We start from the raw sequence: 25857 nt of genomic DNA, 5'->3' as shown, positions 1-25857 counted from the left end.
AGCCGTATGTCATGTCAGTGTGTCAGTGTGTCAATCAGAAAAGAGTTTTTACTGTGAAAATAAACACCTGCTTTTAAAATGGAGTTTGGTTCAACAGTACCAAAACAGCAAAATAAAGTGTATTAACAATATAAAAAGTGACGGATGTCTAAAATACTTTAACTGAAGATTCAGTAAGGTAGTTGTGTGTCAGGTTCGTGTGTCAGCTGTTTTGCTGACTGGCCAGAGGATTTGGGCTCCAAATGACTAATAAGGAACACTGTTTTCTTATTTATGCATGTAAACTGGCAAACACCTCTGGATTTGTATTGACCGCCGGCCAAATTAGAGTGGTTGGTTTCACCCAAAAGGGGGTCGGGGCATGACGCAGGAGCTCTCATCCATATACATGAGAGTGAGTGATGTCAATCAAGTGCAGTCTGTGCACACTGTCCTCAGTAGAGGTCTAATCAGGAAAAATAAGTAAAGGTATCTAAAGTCCACAACCCAAAGACATCTCGTTAAGACCAGCGCTGCTGCCATCTTCGTTTATTGCTTATTTCTGTGGCTTTTTGCCACAGAAACCTGCTTGTTCTTTGCGACTAAGGTGACCGGCTTGGCCAGTAAGAAACATGCAACTGTCCGGTTATAAAAACTCCTTTGTCACCAAGCCTACAGATTACTATCTTTAGGATTGCTGATGTTTCTTTTCCCAAAATTAGGGGACTATGTATGTAAGAAACACCCTTAAAGCTTAAAAAAAACACTTCAACCTCATAGTCACTGGTCCATTTAAAATCTTCTTAAGTAGAGAGCCAAAATTATGAAAAGCCTATCACTGCCCTAATTCTTTATTAATGGAAACCAATCTTGTGAGGAAACTGAATAACTGACACAGACACATCAAACAGTGGATTAGGAAATTCAGCACAGCTAATTAAAGGGTTTAAACAACAATTACTGCATTAAGAACTGTTAAATGAAAATATATACACTCATTTTCAGTTAATAGTATCAGGCCTGCAGTGTCAGTATGTTATAATGACTCTATATCTCCAGGTGAATTGTGTTTTTAATTGGCTGCTCTCAGGTGTCTTTTAACCAGCAGCTCACACATGACTGCCTGTCTGTCTCTAAAGATCCGGTTCAAGACCAAGGAGCCTCTGTGGGAAGACTGTTTCTCGTTCCTCGTCCACAACCCCAGGAGGCAGGAGCTCGAGCTGGAGGTAAAGCCGCACAAATCTTCACTGATAACGCGCATGTTTCATCAGATCGCCTGCCAAACGAACGGATCTCCTTCTGTCTCAATGCGCAGGTAAAAGACGACAAGCACAAATGCACCCTGGGTAATTTGACGGTGCCTTTGAGCAGCCTGTTGGCGGAGGAGGACATGACGCTGACTCAGTGCTTTCCGCTCAAGAACTCCGGGCCCAGCTCCACCGTCCACCTTAAGATGGCCCTGAGGGTAAAAAATGAACGGACCTGCATGCATTAGCGATTGAAGGGTTATTCATTTCAGGAAACCAGAATAGATGTTTAAGATCTGCTGATTCAATACAGTGGGTTGTGAGAAGGCTGTGTAATGAGTGGCACCGTACATCTGAATTAATGTTGTAGCACAGGAAGTATTGCAGTGTCAACAATAACCTGAAAGGTATTTATTGGATTCATAATGGCCTTAATATTTTATGCTCTCAGCTCAATTATACTTTAACTGCTGGCTAAGCACCGCCCCCTCCTTTGCAACTGTGTCTACGCTCAGCTGTAAGCAAGTCGACGGTTTGTTCAGAGGACTCCTGTGTAGTTTACAGTGACAACGGTGGCAGATGTACCACTCGAAATTCTTCATCGTGGTGGAAACAATGAATCCTTGGTTTTAGACTTTTGAAGGTCTCGCCTTTCCCTTTGTTTCTGTTTGTTTCCTAACTTTATTCATTGCTGATAAGTTTCACCTGTTGCTGATTAACCTGTGTATTTAGTCTGTGAATGACGAAACAGGCAGGAAGTGCAGCAACAGAGATGAGAAAAAGAAACCATGACATTGATAAAAAAAGAAGGTTCTTTACTCTGATTCTTTTTTACTTGTTGCAGATGAGCCTCGCTGTGTACTTAGTTTATGTGTTCCCTCCTTTCTTAGCCAGTTCGTCTTTGTCTTCTAGTCAAATGTTCCACCCCTTGCCCCAGTCTCTGTGTTTTTTTTTAAAACAGTGTCAAGTGAGGTAACAGAAAAAAAGAAGGGGACTGACCTAAATGCAAACTAGAGGCAGAGCAGTGTTGCAGATGTAATAAACACAGTCAGAATACAAAAGGCTTGCAGGATGGTCAGGTAGGCACAAAGAATCAGTCCATCAAAGTCCAACAAAATCCAGAGGAACAGGCAAAATCTGAAGTCTATAACACCGGCTGTCCAAGAAACAAAGCAAAAGTTTTTATTCTAACTGCAGGTTCTTATTTCTATCCCACGATTATCGATTTTGGCAGCTGAAATGACAGCTTGTAATTTTAGTTGAGCTGTTTCCTGTTTCATTTTAAAGTTCTTGTTTCTCTTACTTTAGTTTCTTTCTTTTTTTCCACACCTTTTTGATAACTGATTAGTTTCACCTGCATAGCCTCCTTCCGTTTTTAGTCTGTCTGTGTTTTCACTCCTTTCTTTCATAGTCAAGTGTTCCACCCCTTGCCCCCCGTCTGTGTGTTTTTTAACTGTCGCAATGTCAAGCAGGGTAATAGAAAAACAAGAGGACAGACCAAACTGCAGACTGGAGCCAGAGCTTTGTCATTTCAAAATGATTTAATATACACAGTCAAAATTCAAAGGAACAGGCAAAATCTACAACATTGGCAAAGTCCATGAAACAAAGCAGAAGTCATAGAAACACTGGGTCAAGGGCTGAAATGCTTGACTAGAAGACAAAGACAAACTTAATTTAATTTTAATAATTAGAGACAAGTGAAACTAATCAGTGTTAAGAGGAGGCAGGGTAAGTTTCACCTGTTGCCGATCAGCCTTTGTGTGTATTTAGTCTGTGTGTTTCCCATTAATGTCCAAAAAAAAAAGACAAAGACAGGAAGTACAGCAACAGAAATAAGAGAAAAGGCAAAAACAACAAAACTAAAACCCCAAACCATGACACAGAAAAAAGCGGTGTTCTCATTTCTATCCCACAGCTGCTGAAATGACAAATCTCCCTGTAGCTACCTAGCTCATTAAGCTAATGTCAGCTTCCTGAGTTGGTTGAAAATGCTTTTCAATGTTATGTCAGTGACTTGTGCTAAAAATAGAAGAATCTTATAGGCACCTGGCAGCTACATATACAATTTAACGCCAAAAGACTTAAGGCTAAAAATACATGACCCTGGCAAAAAGTCTCACCGCTGGCAGTATTATTGGGAAAGTATATTTATAATTTGTACTTGACTATTTCCATTTGATGTGACTATACTTCTACTTGAGAACATCTCAGTGGGAAATATTTGATCACTTAAGTTGCTAGTTGCTTTATTTATCACCTTTTAAAACACAGTTTGCTGAACACACAAAAAATATAATGTAGATCACAGCGCAATAAGGGACAGACCACAATAAACAGACCCAAAATAAAAAGAGGGAGGGAGCTCATAAAAAAAAAAGCTTGTCTGTGTGTTTTTAAAGCCACTTAAAATAGTCCAAAGATTCATCAGATCTGACTGATTGGAGAAGATGGTTTCAGAGAGATGGTTTCAGCTCGCTGCACAGTTGAAGCCGGGGATAAAAGGCAGAGATCTGAGGATTGGAGTGGGTGTGGGGGTGTGGGGCGTCGGGGAGGGGGTTATGGACCGAGAAGATCAGAAATGTAACTGGGGGGCAAGGTCATTATGAACCGAGTGTGGACGATTTAGAGAGGATTGACTGAGAAACGAGTAGAGAGAGTTACAGTGATGTAGACGGGAGAAAATGAAAGCGTGGATTAACAGATCGAGATGTGAAGCGGACGAGATAAATCTTAATTTTTGTAGTTTCATAACAGGACTGGACAAGCTTTGATAGACGATGTTCAGAAGTGATATCAAAGATGACGTGCTTTGATTGTCAGCAGTGGATTTGATTTTTGAGTGAAATGGGCCAATAAAGTGGAAGAACCCATGAATGATTCACAAATATATAAAGTAATTAAAATTTTACAAGCTGCAACATTATAAACAGAAATGTTTCTAATCCAATAATATAATATATATTATTCGGCTTAATGAATATTTTTACTTTTGGTAATTTGACTATATTTTAATGCTGATGCTTTTGTACTTTTACTTGAGTAAGATCTTCTTTTTTTCTTGTAATGAAGTACTTCTGCACTGTGGTATTAATGCTTTTACTTAAAACTATGACAGGGAACAGACATATTTTGTTGAGGCCACTGTGGACAACTAGCTAACACACAAAAACTTAAAAGTTCCTCTGGTTTACACGGCCACAGGCAATAAGAATAACTTTATAGAAATAACCAATCACCTCATTGATGATGTAGGTCACAGAGGAATCAGTATTAAATTGAAAGTGTTTCATAATAAGTTAAAATCTTTTTGTAGTGCGTTTAAGGAAAAGATCTGAGCACTTCTTCTACCTCTGCTTTTGGGACTTCACTGTGCTTTTTGGAGATTAACTTAATTTTCTCAAATTACCAATAAATAAATACAATTCTAAAAAAAATATATTCCTGCTTCTCCCTCAAAATCTCACAAATCTCAGTTTAACTCAAACTCAAATGTTCCCTCATTTCACAAAGGTGTTTTGCCTTGACACAATACTAATGAAATATGGACAGTCTGTTCTAGACTAGAATAATTTCTAATACTGCCTAAAAACACAGGACACCGTTCTTCGAGTAAATCGCATTGCCCTTCACGACACTGAGAGAAAAGCACATTCTCTCATTGGATCATCAGAACTGATCAAATAAAAAATGATTGCAGCCGTATCAAAATATTGACCTGCATGAAAATAACTTTACTGTATTGGATCATAACCAGCTTATCAAGATTCATAATGGTTATTCAAAAAGGGAAATGGCTTTTCAGGCTCAGTGGCTGTTTTGGGACCATCGTAGAAAGAAAGATAACGTCATAAAGAGAGATTTGGCCGAGGGGCTGAACAAACACTCGAAAATACCTGAGATTTTTCAGCAGTATCAGCATCTTTAAGACCGCTTTGCAAGGAAAGATTAGTGACTGTGACTGTGCAGTTTTTTAAAATAAATTATAGGCACTCTAAGGTTGTATTCAAACCGCCAGCCTCACCAAACCCCCTTTAAAAAAACCTTCAGTTTGTGGATTTCATATGAAGAAGGTATTTCGCTTGAAATACACTCTTTTGACAATTTACTGTCGCTCTAATATTGTATGTAAAACCACAGATCTAACCAAATTCCAAGTGAAAAACCTTAAAAGTAAATTATTTTAATACTTATTCCAGTATATAGCTGTAGTTCTTATTCGTAATCCTTATTTCCCATCTGCAGGTCATCATTCCCAGTAATGTCCTCCTGTCTCTCTGTAGATCCTGTCCCTGGAGAAGCAGGTGTCCTCAGACCAGCCCTCCTCTGTCCAGGTCAGGAAGTCCAGCGTGCCTCCGCCACCCCCACCCCCCTCCCAGAGACGATCGGCCTCGGACTCCCCGCTGCCTCCGCCCACGCCTCCGCCACCCATAGACGCGTCCACCCTCACCCTCCAGCAGCGGGACGGCGAGCCGTACTCGGCCAGCCCTCTCCGCAGTACCTCCAACCTGAGCACCTGCATGTCCAGCTCACAGAAACACCTGCCTCACAGGGAGTCCACGCCCAGCCTGGCCTCGGACATCTCCCTGCCCTTCGCCACCCTGGAGCTTCAGCAAAGGCTTCGTCAGCTGCAGAAGTAAATGGCACATTGTTTTTGTAACTGTTTCCTACCTACTGTTTCTGTCTCTCTTGATATACGTCTCACTGCCTCTTAACTTTTTAGAGTAAAAACTAAACAAAGATTTAAATGTTTCACAATTTTAAGCTGGTTTGGTGCAACATAATTTACACTTAAACCATGATTTATCTAAATTTTCGTCATTGTTGGCGCATCTCAGTCTTAAATTCTGCAGCTGCCACTGATAGAAAGCCGTTTTTAAAAAATATGTATTTCAATGAATATTTTATCGGACTACCTGTCGAGCTATCCGTCCGTCCTGCGGCATCCATGCTGTATAATTTCAGCTGCAGACTCTGGAAGTGACACTGACTTACTCTGGTGTGTTTATAGTGGCTCGGCCCCCAGCCAGTACCCGCTGGGTGAGGTCCAACTGACTGTTCGTCACAGCTCTCAGAGGAACAAACTCATCGTGGTGGTCCACGCCTGCCGGTGAGGTCCACGGCCGACTTCATACGATGCATTTTAATTTGTTGTTTGAAAGATATACGAGGGACTTTTCCCCAGACATTTGTCCTTGTTCTTTTGGCCTGAGCCTCAGCCAATTATTGTAATTTGTAGGTAGTGATTGTTCAGTATCCAGATCCTCTTGCTTACAGTGACTCCACCAGCAGAATAAATAGGCACCATTAACCTAAGCAACATGTGCCTGGCAACATGTGAGTGAAACAATTTTGTCCTGTGTGTCCTCAGTAACTTGATAGCCTTCACCAAAGACAGTTCGGATCCCTTCATCCGCCTCTATTTGCTGCCTGACAAGAGCCGGACGGGGAGGAGGAAGACCAGCACAATGAAGAGGACCCTTAACCCTGTTTATGATCAAACGTGGGTTTAGATTTTATTACTGTTTCATGCTTCATATTTGTCAGTGGTATTTATGAATACCCAGATGTATATGGAAGCACATTAGTAAGTCATTATAAGGAGAAACTTTATCAAAATGAGTTATTATCTCAAAATTATTAGAAACTTCTGCTGCATAATGAGGTAGTATCTCAAAATAATAACAAACTCTCAACATAACGACATGGTATCTCAAAATAATGAGATACTTTCTCAAAATAATGCTTCAAAATTATGAGTTTGTATCTCAAACAAGAGTGCAAACCTGAAAGCTCGCTTTGATCTCTTCAGCAAAGGATGAGCTGTAAAGTCAACTCCACTCTGTCGGTATCCACATGTGAGGAAAATCCTGCTGAAATTGAACACGAGTAAAGCCGATGGGCCTGACAACATCCCCGAGCTGTATATCATATCACATCACTGTCGCGGGCGAGTGGTCTCACCTGCTCCAACACAGCCGCCATCATCGCCGTGCCAAAAAAGTCTGCAGTGTCGAGTCTAAATGATAACCACTCTGTGCCCCTTCTGATGAAGAAACTGGCCATCCTGCGCACAAAGACCAGGATCCCAGCCAGCCTGGACTGTCACCAGTTTGCATTCAGAACCAGCAGGTCTTCACTCACCTTGAGGAAAACAACACCTACATCAGAATGCGGCTTGTTAATTTCAGCTGACACTCTGGGTCAGAGTACCACAGTCTGCAGCTGGATGTATGAACCTCCTCAGACACCAGGCAGTCTCACTTGATCTATTCTGGTTCTCCACACCGGAGCCTCCCCAGGGCTGTGTGCTCAGCACGCTCCTGTTCACACCCATGACTGCAGCCCCCCAACATGGAGAGAACTCTGTCACACCGCCGTCATCAGCCAGATTTCAAACAGCGATGAGTTTGCATCAGGAGGAAATCAACAGTCGTGCATATTGATAGAAGCAGAAAACGACCTGCTGCTCAACGTCAACAAACCCAAGGAGCTGATTGTTGAATTTTGGAAAAAGGAGGCAAAGACGCACCCCGCTGTCGACGTCAGTGGAGCTGAGCTGAAGGAGGTGAACAGTTTTGGGTTCCTGAGAATCAACATCACAGAGAGCCTTTCAAGAACATCACACATCTCCACTCTGGTAAAGAAGCAGCTGTATTCCTTAAAGAAACTAAAGAAGGTTTCTCATTATTTTGGGATACAAAGTCATTATTTGGAGAAACTTTATCATTCTAATGACTTAAAGACTCTTTATAGACTTTCAGACTCCTTTTTCCCCATCAGATAAGCAGAAAAAGAGCTTCCATAGACGTGTGCTATAGGATTAGAGATGCTTAATGTTAATAACTAACAAATGAATGATTATTTTGTATCATAAAACCTGTATAAAATGTGTGTTTGTAGGTTTGAGTTTAGTGTATCTATGGTGGAGCTGCACAGGAGAACTCTGGATGTAGCAGTGAAGAACGGGGGGAGCATCTTGTCCAAACACAAAGGGCTTTTGGGAAAAGTAAGTCCTGCAGGTTTCCGTTCCTGGCAGTTATTATGAGTATTTTCCAACCGCAGAGCCAGCGTTAAGTACTCCCTACAGTCCAAGAACTTAATTTCTTTGTGTCTTTTTTGTTCAAAATTGCAGGCGCTGGTAGATTTAAGTGGGGAGGATATATCAAAAGGATGGACACAATGGTAAACCTTTAATTTGTCTTTGCCTTGCATTGAATTGAGTGATTTCTGTAAGTAATAAACAGGCTTTTTAGTGCTTAAATATATATATTTTTGATTCTCTCTTGCAGGTATGAGCTGAGTGAAGATGGTTTGTCATCTCAAAGCTTAAGAAGTATTCAAGACCCCCTCCTCACATAGTGAAACCACCTCTGTGCTGTAATATAGTGATCTTGTTAATTTAAGGGCACATCATTTTGTTGTATTCATGTACATTTTTCATATAGTTTACATGAATTATTTCAGCATGCAAGAAGTTTTTTCAAACTTTGCCAGTCTTTATTTCATTAATGATCAAGGCTGGGTAGATATTGTAACATATTGTAATGCAATGAAACACACTAACTGCCTTGTTTTCAGTGTTTTATGTAAATATCAAGTTGCTGATATGTAGTTACGAGAATTTGCAGGGGGTTTCATGGCATTTTATTTCACTGAGGAAAGTTATTTGGAAATCTGTCAATTGCTTTCTGTCCAATTTGTTAAAACGTGATGAGTTCTGTTTTGTTGTCTGAGAAAACTCTTACCAAAGGAACAGATACAATCACAAAAGTAGGATTAATAAGTAGCAGTCTTGACTTCGATATGTTTTTGTCATGCGGTGTTATTTGATTGTTTACCTCTTATTGTTCTTTATGCTTGATTACAAACACGGAATGCACATATGCAAAGAATAAAATGACTGCTCTGTGTATTTTAAGAGGAGTTTGTGCAATATTGGTTGTTCCGAACATTGTCTCAGATACTGAAGACCTGAGGGGCATTTTAGGGCTATGAACAAGTGCTGTTTAATATGAAAAATATTAGAGGATACTTGAATCAGGGTTTGATTGTTGTTCAAACCAAATACGAGTCGAACAAAATGAATAATATGAGCAGAGACGACAGTTATTGCATTTTTATGAGCAGGGCTGCCAGAATGTGTTGTTAAGATGACACAGCTATGTCATAGGCTTGTACGTGTTTTGCCATGCTGTCATAACTGTTTTTCAGAGCCCTACTTTTCTTGTTCTCTATCCTGTGCCTTAAAAAAAACGCTATGTAATTTTTTGCCTTCTTAATGTTATTATTTTGAATGATATGATGCCTCATGGGTTTTGAAGAATAAATGGTTTCTCTTGTGAAAATTGTCTGTTGTTCTTGGAAACCGGTCCTTTTCTCCAGCAAGACTGAATTATTTCCACCTTAGATGTAAACAGAGGTGGAGAAAGTATTCAGACACTTTACTTAAGTAAAAGTACTAATACTAATACTACCTGTAAAAATACACTGCATTTAGAATCTTACTTAAGTAAATGTATGTAATTATATTGAGAAAAATGTCTTCAAGTATTAAAAGTACAAGTACTCAATGCAGAAAGATGTCCCCTGTGACTGCATTACTAATATTCATGATATAATTAGATTATTATGACTCATGCATTAATATAAAAACAGGATTTTACTATTGTAGTTGGTTGAGTTAGAGCTCATTTTAACTATTTTGTATGGGACTGCAACTAATGATTATTTTTATGATGGCTTAATCTGCTGATTGTTTTCTCCATTAATCAATTAATTCTTTAAATAACGAGAAAGGTTATCGCAATTATCCAAAGTGACACTTTCACAATGTTTGTTTTATCCAAACTCCAGATTAAATAAACAGAAGAAATTTCCGAAACTGATTAAAAGGAAAAAGCAGAAAATCCTCCCATTTGAGAAGCTGGGACCATGAAATGTTTTTGCATGTAAAATGACTTAAAGGATCAAAAATATTAAAATAGTTGCCAATCAATTTTCTGTTTCAGCTCTACTGATATATGCTAGCGGTTGGCTTATTTAATAATATTAATTCATGATGAATAATAACTAAAGCTCTCATATAAATATAGTGAGTTAAAAAAAGCACAGTAGTTCCTGCAGAAATGTAGTGGAGTAGAAGTAGAAAGTGGCTTAAGTACAGTTAAATAAATAAGAAATACTCAAGTAAAGTACAAGTATCTCAGATTTGCGTAAATGTATTCCATCACTGGATGTTTGTGGGATATAAGAGTGACTGATGCTTGGGTGCCCTTCAGCAAATTACAGCCTCGCAGCCTGATTTCCCCTGAGATCTGGGGTTCAATCGAAAAGAGATTTCTTACAGAATAAATAAAATCACGTGTGCAACTTCAGTATCATGCAATCCTAAGGACGTCTGTGCTCTGGGATAGATACCACAAGCTGTGAGACACACGACATGGGCAGTGATTTGTCGCCATCAAGTGGCAGAAGAAGCGAACGACAACCGGGGATCGCCAGATCTTGCGAGAGTGATCGATTAAACCCAAACCACGTTTTTTTCCCCCTCACCCTACGCAAGTGTTTTCTTGTCCCTAAACGTACTCCGAGTACAATTACAACGTTATCACATCATAAAACACAACAACGTATGTACTGAAGGAACGAATATGTACAGGTCTCGCGAGAGTTTCGTAAATTTTACGTGTTTTTATTGAAGATGAGACTTTACTCACTTGCAGACATGGGAGTTCAGAATATGATTGAATTAAATAATTCCATCAGGAGGTATTATCATAAGGAAAAGGAAAGGAAAGGAAATGATGAGCAAACATGCAAATGAATACATAGACGCATAAACATAAATTATATTAACAGCCGTCAAGTGAATTTTAAAACAAACGGTAGAGGGCGATGATGTGCCATTGTAGCGTCTAGTCTGCCGAATCCAAGGGAGACGAAGAAGAAAAGTGGACGCGTTACGTAATGACGCACGGGGCCGACCTTATCCAAATTTGCGCGGGTTTGCTGTTGTTATGGGTGGTTGTGATCCGTCTGTTTTCGGTTCACAAAATTATAAATAACACGGTAAAAGTCGAACTTATTGGTTCATGTTTTATATTTGAATGATTGTAAGTCATATTTCTACTAGTAACCGCATACAGAGTTGTGGTAACGGTCGTAAATAACACTTTTAATGCTAACCACACACGAACTGCCATATTTGTTTTGGTCTTGTTACTCTAACAGTCAGCCAGGTTAGCTTAACGTTAAGTAGTTTAACCGTTAAACTTACCGTGTTTTCATCGCAGGTTTACTGGGATTCTTCTCTTTGGTATCCATAGCTTGAAAAAAACGAAATCATGTCCAAACGAGAGGCGTTCTTAGAGGCCGCCTGCAAGGAAAATGTGGAGGAATTTCTTCGCTTTATCCAGCTGCATGTAAGTAACTTCAATGTCAAACCACGAAACCTTTACAACCACCAGAAATCTCCTGTGTGTGTTTAAATTTAACACATTACATGTGTCTTATGTTCCTTTATGTTGAAACTTTAGAAATAAACTAAATATTGCCATACATCTCAGTATAACGCTGTACAACTAAAGAGCACAACGAATTGGTTTCCAAAGGGACCATTAATTAAGTTAAAGGAACACCTCTGCAAAACCGTGTAACAAAAACCGTGCATCATAACCTTCAGGAAGGGAGGGTTTTTGTAGTTATCTTGTACTTCTGTGGTACTGCGTCAGCTTTAGCAGGTTTTACAGAAGTTTAGTGACTTTATGAATAGACTTTGTTCTTAATGACTTCTTATCATTTTCTGTTTTAGTTAGTGTTTTTTAAAAATACCAGAAGCACAAATTCCACCTGTGCAGTTTTAATGGATGAAACTATTTCTTGATCTGAGTTCATGAGATTTCTTTATGTGCTTGGTTTATTTTCCGTTTAAACAGTACGTAAATAATCTGTAACTTTCCAAAAATAATATTAAGCTGTTTTTTCCCCTCTTTAATTGCATAACCAGTAATACAAGTAAGAAGTAACACACAACTACTATGATGGTTGTTTCCAATAGTAATTACTAATCCTTGTAAATTATATATATTGGCAGGATGAGGATTAATTGCTTCGTTTAGTTTATGCAACTTAAATTAAAGTGTAAAAAAGGTTATGTTGTTGTTTAATCTAACAGTTGTTTGTTTTAAAATGTCAGACAATGGTGAAAAATGTCAGTCATTGTTTCCCAAAGCCTAAGATGATGTCTAGTTTTACTCACAACCCAGTGATATTCAGTTTACGGTAATAGAGGAGTAAGGAAACAAATAAATAGTCACATTTAAGAAGCTGAAAATACCGATTAATTGCTCATCAAAATAGTTGGTGATTAATTTAATAACTGATTTAGAATCCATTAATCCTTGAAGCTCTAATTTGTTTTAAAGACAAAACAAAAAATGTTTTTGTAGTTACAAATTTTAAGTGTTTTGTAGCTGTAAGTGTGTCAGTATTTATGTCTCAAGTTGTTTCTGTCCCTCTCTTGTCTCTATTGTTGAGTAGAAGGACAAAACAGAGCCTTTTGATGTGGAGGAGGTGGTGCAGGAGATGCCCAGAGATCAGAGACAGACTCTCTGGGGAAAACTGGCTTCACTCCTTCAGGACGTTCTGCAGGATTTACCACCAGAGCGCTGGGAGGGCAGGCAGGAGGGTGGGGAGGAGGGCATGGAAGTAGAGTCAGCTGCAGACCCTGTGAGTTTACCAGTCACTGTGTGTACGGTTGTCATATATTATGTTGGTATTCTGTTGTGTTAAGATTTGTGTTCAACATCTACTTGTATTCACTTTTCCTTCAGAAACATGTCATGACTGTCGTGGATGGCGTCACTCTAGTGGCTGTGGCATCCCTAAAAGTCCTACAAGATGGCGACACCTACAGTGCCCTTCTGGAAATTGCAGACAGGCTTCATGGTCGGTGTCTTTGTGAATTTTTCTCTCTGCTACCTTGATGCGTCTTCAGATGCACATTTCTTTTACCTTCATGAAATGATTTTCTTCTTTGTGTTTCTTCCCTCAGATGTTCTTGTGTCACTGCCTGTCTCAGAGGCTCCTCTGCAGATCCACATCCACACGATGTGCGAGGCCTGGTGGAAGAAGGGGCTGAAGGAGAAAGAAAAGTTTGGTCGCACTGCTTTAATCATCTCTCTGCAGAAGAGCTTCATTTTGAAGAAGCCAGTCAGTATTTGGCCTTGGTTACATGTCCACTCGATCATTTATGGGCTTTCTGCTATGGCCTTATGTTTTCATCATTCATCTGTGTTGTCAGGGTGCTGAGATCCAAAGAGTCTGGAGTCTTCATGATGTGGTTTTGAGTCTGGACTACACATCAGAAGACAACAAGCAGATTATCGACTTGTTGCTTCAGTGTTTTCAACGTCCGACTTGCATTAGAAACGATGATGTGAGTAGAGTAATATTTATTTAATTATTTTTTTCTCCTTGTTGCGGCTTCGTCAGTGAGCTGTCAGCTTGATGATGTGTATGTTGTCACAGGGAAAGCGATTCCTGGTGTTTCTTTTCAGCTGGAATGTCAACTTCATCTGCGCTATTCATGGAACCATCAAAAACCAGTTGGAGTTTCTTAGCAAGTAAGATGCTTACTTTATTTAGTTTGACAGTAGGCAGTTTCTGGTTCCTGTTATTTACTCCTCAACTGCTCTTTTCAGGGCCATGATTGCTCATATCATGGAGATTTACTTCAGAGCATGGAAGAAGGCTAGCGGAGACTTCCTGGAGCAGATTGAGAGCACGTGCATTCAGGATTTGATGACAAATGCGATCTTCCTTCACAGAGCATCTCCTGTCCATACCAAAGTCCGACAGGTAGACTCATTACCTTCTGTCACGATGTGTGGACTTCAACATGTGTGTTTGCTCTCTAATCTTATCTCCTTGCACTTGCAGATTGTGAGCTATTTCCACTCAAAGAATGGCTGTCACAAGGTGGACAGGATGCTCTATAATCTCTATAAGCCCATTCTCTGGAAAGCATTGAATGTACGTATACAGATTTTTAACTGCATTCATGCTCCTATTTTTGTAATTAATTGTAGTCTTATGTGTTTCTGTTTGATTTCTTCAGGTTCCAAACTTTGAGGTGCGTGCAAACGCCACTTTGATTTTCGGCGAGACCTTCCCAGTTCATGACCCGGATCAGAGCAACAAGAATATAGATGAAGCCATTCAGAAGCAGCTGGACACAGCAATGGTGAGAGCCTTAAAATCTATTCACCTGGGCCCTGTTTCAGACAACGGGTTTAGTGAGTTTCTTAAGCTCCAGATGAGAGAAACTCTGGGTTTTCCTTTTCAGAACGAGAGATGACTTACCATTGTAACTGACTCTGTGAATCTAAGCTGCTCACTGGCACGTTTTCTTCAACAAACTCTTGAGTTTTTCCTGTGACTTCTCCCCTCCTGCGGAGCCTGAGAGAGCTGTCTGACACACCGCTTCACTTCCTCATTCATACAGTTGATATCAAAGCTTAGATCAGAACATACAAAAAACAGAAATCCCAGTTAGATAGTAGTTTATTACCCAAGGACCATCTTTAACATGAGCATGTTTATGTTCAATCTGTCATAAATTTCGGGACAGACAACTATCTCTGACATTGTGGATTCATCCTCAGCTCAGAATATGATACATTGTCCCTTTTTTTATAACATTGTGACTCTGTGGACATTAAAGCAGCTGCTCCCCTGCACTGAAACACTTACCGTACATTACTGTAGTAATCACTGTTTATGTTAAACTAAAACTAATTTGTAACACTAATCAATGAACAGTCATTTGTCATGCTGTGGTCAGCCACACTGATGGGACATTTCTGTCAAAGTGATCATATCATTTTGGAGATGATTGTGTTACAGCTGATACAACGGAAGGATTTCTGGAATTGGACCAAATATAAAAGTCAATTTTTGAATATAGTCTTGTTTTGTTAGCATTTTATGTTAAAATATATACACGTTGAGATATAGACTGTTATTGAGCAAGATTTTTAAATGTAGGCATAAAATAGATGTCTAAAAATTGACAGTTTGAACTGAGACACCTGCAAAATCATTATGACTGGATCTAACTATGATTTCACAGTCAGTGGCCCATAAGGTTACAGGTGGGGCCACAGGTGATAAATATATTTAAAATCAAATGTAACATATGGACGGATTTCAGCACTTTATCATTCAGAAAGCAAATTCATGTTGAGTAAATGATAAATGGCTGGAATACACTGAATAAATACAATAGTGTTAACTTCTGGACTTCTTTCTCCACTCCACTAAATATCATGGTCCATATTGGCACGCAGTCATATGTCTAGCTCCACTTGATTAAAATGGAGGCTCTGCTCTTTATTTCTTGTCTTTCATACACAGACTTAACTCAGAGTGAACGTACACCTTCTCTCTTGAAACAGGGCCCTGCTTTTTTAAAAAAATGTAATCACAATTACAACCACCTGTTTGTCATCTTCAGGGCCTCCTCAACGACCCTCACCCCACTGTGCGCTCCAATGCCATCCTGGGAGTCTGTAAGATCCTGGCTAAGTGCTGGGAGCTCCTCCCTCCTACCATCATCACAGACTTCCTGAAGAAGGTGGTGGAGCTGGCAGCTGACAGCAGCTGTCCTGATGTCCGCTGCTCAGTCTTCAAGGTAGGAGAGGCCATTTCTTTCTGTTCTGATGTATATTTTGCCTGAAAATGTAGACGTGTGAAGTTAGATTACTATTATGAAATCTTATCCACAATCTAAGCTGAGAATGTTTAACATACTGCCAGTCAAGGTGTGTTTTAAATTATACTAATTAAATATTCTTGCCCAAAGCTTTTGTGAACCAACTTGTAAGCGTGATGGTCACTGCAGACAGAATTAACAAGACTGATTTTATTGGCAGCTGACGGGTTATTTAATGACTTGTGGTTTGTAATGTTCTCTCCAGTGTCTGCCTCTTGTCTTGGACAACGCTCTCAGCCACCCTCTGCTGGAAAAACTCCTGCCTACCCTCAAATACAGCCTTCATGACACCTCGGAGAAAGTCCGCACAGCTTTCCTTGACATGCTCATCAAGGTGAAGGCAGTGCGTGCTGCCAAGGTACTGTTTCTTTTTGCTTTATACATCATTTGTTTGTTGTGTGATCATAGCAGTTTTTGAAATGTGTTTCTTGATTTAATTTCATTATAGACCCATTTAAAAAAGTCAAAAACAAAACAAATGACAAAAAAAGGGAAAATGGATGAATTAGACAAAGGCAGACTCCCCATTTGGAGATTAACATAAAATTCATTTATATATTTTAATAACAGAACAGTCATGTCATATTTCAGTGGACCTTTTTTGTCATTTCTTAGAAATGAATAAACTTAGAAGCACTTTACTTAAAGATTAGTTAATCTGATTATTTAGTTATATTTAATGGCCTGATCTAAAGAGGGAAGCATGTTTTTTTTTTTTTTTAGAAATGTTAGGTTTGTCATTGCCATGTTATAGCCTTGTTATATGTATCTTTAATAAAAAGGGAATATTTGTGCCCTCAAAGTTTACAGTATATCCTGTGGTATCGATTATTGTTATTTTTCAAGTTATTTTATGGAAGTTAGAAATGTCAGCATCATGAAAACACTTGGCCGAATAAAAAAGGCCAGAATATCTATTTATGAATGATATTAACAATCAGGAAGGCAAACATGTATGTTTGCATATTACCTGCATGCTAGGCACTCTTACATACATGCACAATATACTACAATATACAATATATGAGTTTAATTGTTTAAAAACAAGATCTGTATGTATGTACATGTGTATTTGTCAACATGAACTAATAAAAAAGCCAGAAACGATCGATTCTCCACATTATCAATGAAGGGAAAATCTATTCCCTTCATATATTATTTAAAGTGGTAAAGACATTTTATTGGAACAGACAACAAATCCAACAAGATAATTTGCTTAAATCAAAAATGTTGGCAAGAAGCTTGTATGTTTAACTTGCCAGAAATGGAGCATCAAGATGAGGAACATGTGAGCAAATGTGTTAATATTTCATTGTCTATGCTGAAGATGTATTTACGTGCTTGGTACAAATCCAGATGTTAATTCAGCCAAATTACATAAAGATGCAGTCCAAGATGCAAGTTAATGCCAGGTGTAAAAAGAGTTCTGTCCTTTTTTTCCACTCCAGTTCTGGGACGTGTGCAGCATGGACCACCTGCTGACTCGCCTGGCTATTGACTCCCATTCAGTTTCCAAGCGAATCGTCGATCTGCTCTTCAAGTCCTTCTTCCCTGTCAACGAGTCGGAGCGGGAGTGGTGCTGTCGCTGCATCACCCTCATCCAGATGAACCCTGCAGCTGCCAGGAAGTTCTACCAGTACGCCCACAAATACACGGCCCCGACTAACATCAGTAAGTGCCTGTAACCATCATTAAAAACGAGCCAAAGATGAAATCATTGAGCTGGCTGCATTTGTAGTATGTTGAGTTTTTTCGGTGTCCAGTAGCCGTGTGTCGTTTTGTCTTCCAGTCAAGCTGATGTTGGCCATTCGCCGTGTTCTGAACAGCTGCATCCAGATTGGCTTTGACCAGTCAGAGATAAACGACAGCAACAAGGAGAACAGCACAGTAAGACAGACACACTTCTGCTACCAGAGCCAACAGAACAAGTTTGAATTTCGATTAGTTTGGATGTTGTTTGTTTTTTCCCAAAAGAAAGATTTCTTTAACTCCAAAAACTAAGCTTACTAAAATACTTAATTATTCCAAAAATTTGACTAAAACTGCAGTATATTATGTTAATATGTATACATACTCTTGATGGCCACTTTATTAGGTACACCTGTAACCTCTATGGCAATCTAATACAATAGCTCAGCTCAATTCTACCTTTACAATGACAATAATATTCAGTTTTGATTGACACAACTCTATTATTCGTTACTTTTTTCATTTCAGCACCATACTAAACTCCGGTATCAGTGCATGTGATGGTTATTGAGGACCGGTACTAAATTGGTACTGATTCCTAATCGGTCAGCACTGAAAGTATTGATAAACAACTGGACAAATGGTGCTGTTATCTGTATTTATATAACATTAAATTGTTCTAAAGGCCACGTTCAGACAGAATCAGGGGTTGCAGCAATCAGCCACAGGGTTGTGGAGGGATGTTTGGTTGTGCTTACAATATAACCACTGTGAAACAATTAGAAAATAACATTTTATTTCTCTGATTCACTGGACTTTCTCCCCATTCAGTGTGTACCCTGCATGCTCTTTCTCCCCTGTGTCCCTCTATAATAACATTGACACAAACAAACCAAAGCTATTTTGCAGCAAACTGCAACCAGACGCTGATGTCAAAGATGGGTACACAAAATAAGCCAAGTGAGGACACAGCTAGGAGTGCTGTGTTTCTCCAAAAGTTAACTCAAGTTCAACTTTTCCTGCCCACGACACTGCCTTTTTTTTTTTTCCAGCATCTCCTGTTAACGTCGCCATGTGAGTGTGCAGTTGAGACGAGAGGCACAGTGAGACAGAGTGAACGCAACAGTGACAGTGACAGTTTAGGCTGTTTGTCGGTGGATTTATTCCTGAAAATGCAAGCCAAGTTCTCCTGTCTGCAGTGCTGCTGGAGAGGGTTAACTGTTAGCTCTGAAGTAGCAACAACTTTGACACAAGCTCACTTAGCGGTGGGCTGACATTTAAGGTGGATCAAGTCAGCCATTTTCATTTTAGAGACAAGCTGCTACTCCTTTGCTTGGGAGATGACCACAGCCCCTAACCACAGCTACCAGTTACACCATCTAATGGACTTTTTTCACATATTTGCATGTCATGTCTATTTTTTGCATAAAATTTTGGAAAGTAGTATCAATAAGAGTAAGATAAGTATCAGTATTCATAAAATCCTATTGATGCCCATCCCTAATCAGCCTATGTGAGTCTCACGTTTTAGTGCATGTCTTTGTCATCTGTGATGTGAAAACAAAATTTTCACAGTCAGAGAAAGTAAGAGTGTGTGTCTGGCTCATAGTTCAATCTGTCCTGCTGAGCTGCTGACAGTGCTGTTAGCTGAGGAGTCAATCACACTGGAGGACAGTAGAGGAGGTTGTACCACTGTCTGGTCTAAAGTGGTTTAGACGGCTTCACTGACAGACATTACCAGAGCAGAGAGCGTCAGTGCAGCCAACAGACTGTGCTGCCCACACTGTTCGGTGTCACGCTGCCCTTAGTTGCTGTCACTCTTCTCCACTTCCTTCACAGTTAGTTCTGTGGTCAGTTTGAGAGTTGGCTTGTACAGTTTACAGCCTGCTATGCTGTTGCCCCTGCATTGCTCTTTGTTCAGTGACACAGCTAAAAAAAAAACAAAGTGCAAAGATTCTACAAAAATTCCATGTGTTTTAACATGCAGATGAAAAATGATAGAGACTTTAAGTAGTTTTTGAGTTTTGGGGGTTGTAGCTGTTAATTTATCTGTCAGTCTAAACCTGTATTGTTTCTTCATGAAATAAGACGGAAAAGCAGGTTGATTTTAAATTGTGTGTTCTTCGGTGTGTCTCAGTTTATGGAGGTCAAAATGAGAGTTTGTTCTCAGCAGGCTGAACCTCTGCTGGGGAAAGATATGACCATCACATCCCGTCTGCTGGAGGTCGTGGTCATCCTGTGGAGAAGTGTCGAGAAGGTCCTGGAACAAAATGAAGAGGCCCACAAGTACACTTTTGCCAAGTTTGGAAATGTCCTGTCCAAGTATTTCCAGGCATTTGAGGTACTTCAACCTGTTTGTGTTGTACTGGTTGTATTTCCCAGTCATTCTTCCACGTACAAGTATTACTTAAAAACTTTGTTCATTTGTTTCTCAGGACGAACAGTGCACCATTCCTCTGATACAGCTGGCCTCGTTCATGCCTCCAGCTGCAGTTCCGACATTCAGGTGTCTCTGTCTCATTTAGCCTTTCACCTTTGTCTTTTCTGTTTGACTGACTCGGTCCTGTCTAACCTACGTCTCTCGTCCCCAGCTGTGGTGTCCTGTCCAAACTGAGGAAGATGGACCCAGGAGCAGTGCCAGCGCAGTACAGCCAGCTGTTAGACTGCATGTGCAGCTGGGGCCAGGCCGCTGACATCCTCGAACTCATCATCGACTGGCTCACCGAGGCTCTGCCTAAGCAAGGGGTCAGTGAACACAACACCAAAGAGCTTCGACTCAGACGTGAAGGGCTGAAACTATTGATGGGCTGCAAAGGTTTAATCCAAACACACGTCCCTTGTTGCTCTTTGTGAAAGTCCTCTTCTTGTCAAATTCAGGACAAGGGCAACAGCAATCGAAAGGTGCGTATCCAGGAGACGGTGGAGGCCAAACCCGACGTGGCGCTGGCTTACTTGGACTACCTGTTCAACCACACTTCAACAAGGGAGAAAGTCCTGGCTCTTAGCGAGAGGCAGCTGAAGCAGCTCCATGCAGTTCTAGGAAACTGGAGGGTAACTTGGACACCATTTGTTATTATTTCATTTCAACAGAGTATAATACAGTAATACTCTATCCCCAATTAGTTAGATAAATGTGATTTCTCTAAGAGATGTGAATCAGTGTGATAATTCTCTCAACAGTCAGTGCTGTACAATCACCTCAGCTCCACAACAGAAGACCCTAAAAGTCCCGGTGTGGAGACGGCACTCAAAGTCTTCACATACCACGGCCGCCTCGGTGCACATCTCCAACATAATGTGAGTTTCTCATTTTGCACATATTGTGTTTTTCTTCCTTCTCATCCCACCTTTTCACTTTTATTCATTGAGTAGCCATTTTACTATTTTTTTTAATCTTTTTTAGAAGGGCTAGGTTTGACAAAAGCAAACTGCCAGATGTTTATATTTTCTGACTGATGTGTAATGCTAGGAATTAAAATGTACCCTTATATATTTTTCTCAGCTTTATTAGTTTTCACAATTGGAAAAGTCACTTTATGTACAGGACAAAAACAAAGTGCCTTTGTAATCCTACAGCCTAGAATACAAACATATGTTTTTTTTCCATATTTCTGAATGATCAAAAGGTCAGATTTGGGCCACTGGTGACCAGTTGAATAGACCTGTCATACAGGATTCCACAATGTGTAGTGAACTTTTTGTCTTTGGAAACAAGCACTCCACTAAAATTGTTAGAAACTGAATTCTCAAAGAAAACCAATTGGCAGCAATTTTCAAAGTTTCCATCTCTTTTCAAGTAAATATAGTTCAGGTTCCTGCTTCAGGGCAGGAAAAAAGCTAACACCTTGCCCACATTCTTCCAGATGACTCAGGTTTGTCAGCCAGTTACTTTCTGATCACAAGTCTAAGTGGTGTTTTGTTATTTATTTATTTTTCTGTGTCCATGTGCTTCTTTCTTTAGTTCTCTGAGGGTCGAGACTACCTGCTCTCTCTGGAGCATGTGGCAGCATGGGTCGCTGAGAGGGTGCTGCCCTTCCTGACGAAACGTACCGACGATGGTGCTGATGAAGATTCAGACAAGTCACAGCCACTGGCTGCACAGATAACTGAGGTGAACTTTACTATTATCTAAAAAACCTAAATCTACATGTGTATGCGTCCAGCAGAGGACTTTAGACTGGAAAATGTCCACTAAGAATTAACTTATGCCAGCATATATTTGTTCAGGCTAAGTGTCTGTTGAGCATTTTCACAGCACAATTAGTGAAGCTAAAATTACTTGCTGAATATACAAGGCTGCAGTAAGCACCGGCATTTAATTTGGGCAAGAAGGAAAAATGTTTGTGTGGTCTTCATTAAGAGAGAGGGGACACTGTTCTTCTCTCTGCAGCACAAATGTGTGATTTAGACACATGAGGTGAGCACATTTTCATTACAGGATATTATTACCTGCAGCAGCTTCACATGAAAATGTGATGATGCAAATTAATTAAACATCACGTCTTTCACCACACAATTAGACCAGCACCTCAAATAATGACCCAAGAGCTCACAGTACGGGACATTTTTAAAGATTTTTCTGATGCCTGTTGATAGCAAAATGAATTGTTCAGCTTCTTTGAGATGCGAGGTGAGATCTTTGAGGGGTTTTTTTTATGATGGATGTGGATCATATTGATGGATGGATGGTTGGTGCCATGTTGGAGTGCATCTGTATCTCCAAAAATTATTTTTGCAGTAAGGTCATCTATGTGATTTATTATAAAATAAGATTTCTCTGCAGGAAAATCATATCTCCTTGTTCATTTTCGCTCTAATACACGGCCTGTACCAAGGCTGCGGATGAAAATAGTTATGTTGTTATCCAGAACATTAAGTTTTGTGGCGCCTTTTTTGCCTCCTGCTTCCAGGACTTTCAGTTCTGCTTGATAAATTTAGACTCCTCATAGACTGTTCTGCTCCTCTCCACACACACTCTGTACAGGCCACCTCCTGCTCATAGTGCGATAGTGAAATAGGCTTATTTTCTTTATTTGTGCCATTATTCTTCAGCCTGTCACCACACGGCGGCTGTGATCAGATATTGAAAATAACCCTATTTCTTATTCATGTAGTGGAGGGGGATCGTAGGCAGCTACCAGTAGAACTGAACATTTTACTGAAGTGTTGCTCCTCCAAGACTCTGTCATTTCTTTTGGTCTTAATGAGTGCTCCTTTTTTTGAGTGCGAAATGTTTTTCCTCTTTGTGACGATGATGCATTTTACCAGAGTTTCCTGACAGTCTGCCGAGACGTTTTGCTTGTGGGTTTGGGTGACGAGACGTTCAAGGGTCAAATCCTCCACTTGTGCTCGCTCACCCTCCTCTCAGGTGAGTGTTTCAAATGGATTATGGAGTGATACAGCAAGGAAACTAACTGATACACTTTAAGCAAGATTATACAATTTACATACAGTTTCAATGTTTCTACCTGAATTTACATCTTTACACCTTGTTTTTCCAGAGACGGGATACTTGTGTATTCCTGCGGTGCTGCCGATTTTGAAGGAGGTGGTGGACAGCGTTGTGCCAGAGGACAACAACCAGGCTCAGGACAATGAGGAAGACCCAACCACTGTCATTCTGGGTGTGGTGGCGAACATCTTCCAGAAGATTATTGAGCTCTTGGCTCGCCGCCTCAGGAAGGAACCAGAGGAAGGAAAACAGGTAGACATTTGAAACCCTGCTGTTATTATGTTTGATTATCTTCGGGTGCTGAACTTGGTACCTTCTAAAGGTACCAATCAAATTTTGTCTGTACCAATGACATATATTAGAAGTGGATCGTATTACAGCTACCTCAAAGTGAAGCCAAAGCTTTTCGGTTGCCCCCTGGTGACTGACTGCAGCATATGCCATAAACCTTAACTCTTCCATTTTAGATGGGACACATCTAACCCGAGGAAACAAGACATAAAATATATCCAAGTGCTAAAGATTGTACCATGTTTAATTGCCTGACCTGAAAGCCAGGTCCCGCAAAGCAGCTGCAGCTAATGTTAGTGCACTACCACAAAAGAAATTTAACTTAACCCTTCATGATGAAACTTGAAGTGAGACGTTGACAGGTCCATTGACATTTTTGGATGATTAATTAGCTCATTCGATAAGCTGTTGTTGTAGATAACTTTAGAGGCTTTAGCACACATGAGACGCATAGCAGCGTTGCCCTGGTGACGGACTGACAGGCTGGAGGTTGTGGGGACGGATTTTGTTGTATGGAGTGCGAGAGGGAGGGAGAGAGGGACGTATTTTCTACAGCTGAAAATGCATTTTTGTTATTACACAGAGAGTTAAATAGTGAAAAAAAAGGTCAAGTCGAACACCAGTAACAAATTTCATGTATTGGATAAAATGAGAGCATTACTCACCCCTATATTTGACGTAGTTTATATTCATTTGGTGTGGTTCTACCCACAGTTTATTGCTCTACATAAATTGCACTTGTTTATTTCTTATGGAACAATGTAATGGACTTTTTGGCCTCTTGCTCAGTTGTCCTCAGTGTTCCAGTGCTGTACAGCTTGCTCTATTAGTAAAGACTCTTTTGTATTTTCTTTGTGTTAAAAATATCTCCTTATCTGTTCCCTGACTCAGCTGTGTCAGTCAGCTGTTCCCGGCCTGACAGACTTCCTCCAGGTGGCTCAGACCTGGGACATGGCACCTCTCAGCGGGGTCTTCTCTACCCTTTTTGCTGTCATCATCGTGGAGAAGAGACACTTGCTGCAGAAGGTACGAGCCACAGCGAAGACGGGACCGCATTTGTCTTTTAGCAATATCCCGCATGTCTCGGGCTTGATAAGGGACTTGAGCGATGATGTTCTTGAACAATTCAATTAAGGGGATGATGAATGCTGCTGTGCTCTCATTTTTAAAGATTACCCATCCCGAGGAGGTGATCACCCCGGAGTCAATGGAGGACATGCCTCCTCTGTCCAGCGTCCTACTGTCTCTAATTCTCAAATCACCTGCTGTTACCAGGTAAGTGTCCTCTGTCCTCTTTCTCTGACTCTGAATTAAAACCTACCTGAACACGCATCTTAATCTGTCAACTTTTCTTCTCTTTTATTCATCTGTTTGGTTTAACAGATTCACCTTACAGGACATGAATGTGAAAAGCTGTTAGTTCTTGAATTTTTTTGTTTTTTTTAGGGCATTTTTGGCAGAGGTCGGCTCATCTTTGGACTCCGAGGCCATCAGCAGTCTCAATGAACTGGCTGCCATCCTGCACGTCTTGGTGGTCATCAAACACAGTGAGTTCACATGATTAAAATGAGATCTTTCTTTTTCGCTTCGAAGCAGTTTATGTCACGTGTTTTTGTTTTTAATTCTTTAGCGGGGCAGTCTAAAGCAGCCTTGAAGAGCGCTGCCACATCTGTCCACAAGGAGCTTCACAAACATGCAGTCACAGCTGTAGACGGCAGTGACATCCAGAGGTGAGTGGAGGGAAATAAGATTTAATTTAGATAATCAGTTCATAAATAATTTAATTGATTTTTAGTGTCTGAGCTGTTACAACTAACTTTTTTCTCCTTTTCTGCCACAGGGTTATTTATGAATCTTCTGTGAGGACCTTAAATGAAATTCTGCATTTATAAGTTGGCTTATTTTTTATGTAATATCTGCTTCACATTTGTATTTTATGAAGCTAAGGAGAGCAGAATAATATCTTTGCTGTTTGTATTACAGACTTTCAATTGGCAGGAAAAAATAAGTATTTAAACTTCAGTGACTTCAGGCTTTTAAAACATATGGTTTGGATTGAAATCTAAAGCTGAGGACAAGTTTCTGTAATGTTTTTCCAGTTTGGCTTCTCTTCTCTGTTTATTTATTTCTTGATGGCACACATTGTTCAAGTCTCATCTCTCAGACTTTGTGCATTGATAATGTTAAGAAATATTGACGAGTGGTCCAGACTGCAGAAGTCTGATATGTTTGATCAAATGACATTCTTTTTTTTAAGCTTTCTCTACACAGTTAATATTTTTTCAATGGATGATCATCATATAAAATGCATATATTTTTTCATGTTTCACTGTCTGTGTTTTTATATCTGTTGGTGTGTCAGTATGTGGGCTGTAGTGTGCTACTAATAAGAATAAAAACAAACCGTATCAATCAACCTAACC

General features: G+C 40.0%; 2 protein-coding genes across 2 annotated transcripts in view; both read left to right on the top strand.

The window, feature by feature from the left end:
- The window catches only part of esyt2b (extended synaptotagmin-like protein 2b), a 52022-nt gene extending 42448 nt beyond the window's left edge, over positions 1-9574 (top strand). The window contains exons 16-23 of the mRNA XM_084747169.1: positions 1119-1205; positions 1295-1444; positions 5510-5862; positions 6238-6336; positions 6598-6729; positions 8130-8235; positions 8362-8411; positions 8519-9574. Of these exons, the coding sequence (XP_084603295.1) occupies positions 1119-1205; positions 1295-1444; positions 5510-5862; positions 6238-6336; positions 6598-6729; positions 8130-8235; positions 8362-8411; positions 8519-8588 (1047 nt within the window). The 3' untranslated portion in view covers positions 8589-9574. The remainder of the gene's footprint in view (positions 1-1118; positions 1206-1294; positions 1445-5509; positions 5863-6237; positions 6337-6597; positions 6730-8129; positions 8236-8361; positions 8412-8518) is intronic.
- A 1638-nt stretch (positions 9575-11212) lies between these two features.
- ncapg2 (non-SMC condensin II complex, subunit G2) lies at positions 11213-25850 on the top strand. Its single transcript, XM_084747671.1, has 27 exons — positions 11213-11297; positions 11522-11650; positions 12768-12956; positions 13061-13175; positions 13282-13439; positions 13531-13665; positions 13758-13852; positions 13931-14087; positions 14169-14261; positions 14347-14472; positions 15745-15921; positions 16208-16360; positions 17451-17673; positions 17792-17889; positions 19865-20032; positions 20127-20197; positions 20283-20436; positions 20569-20742; positions 20872-20988; positions 21653-21802; positions 22960-23059; positions 23193-23395; positions 24326-24460; positions 24606-24709; positions 24881-24981; positions 25065-25164; positions 25275-25850. The coding sequence occupies exons 2-27, from the start codon at positions 11573-11575 to the stop codon at positions 25324-25326; spliced, it is 3426 nt and encodes a 1141-aa protein (XP_084603797.1). The 5' UTR covers positions 11213-11297; positions 11522-11572; the 3' UTR covers positions 25327-25850.
- The last annotated feature ends 7 nt before the right edge of the window (positions 25851-25857 follow it).

This window comes from Lutjanus erythropterus, chromosome 21 (genome assembly GCF_056507025.1).
Source record: "Lutjanus erythropterus isolate fLutEry1 chromosome 21, fLutEry1.hap2, whole genome shotgun sequence".
Taxonomy (NCBI): Eukaryota; Metazoa; Chordata; class Actinopteri; order Lutjaniformes; family Lutjanidae; genus Lutjanus; species Lutjanus erythropterus.
Note: the sequence above shows the minus strand (reverse complement) of the source record. Positions and strands in the feature narration are given on the sequence as shown.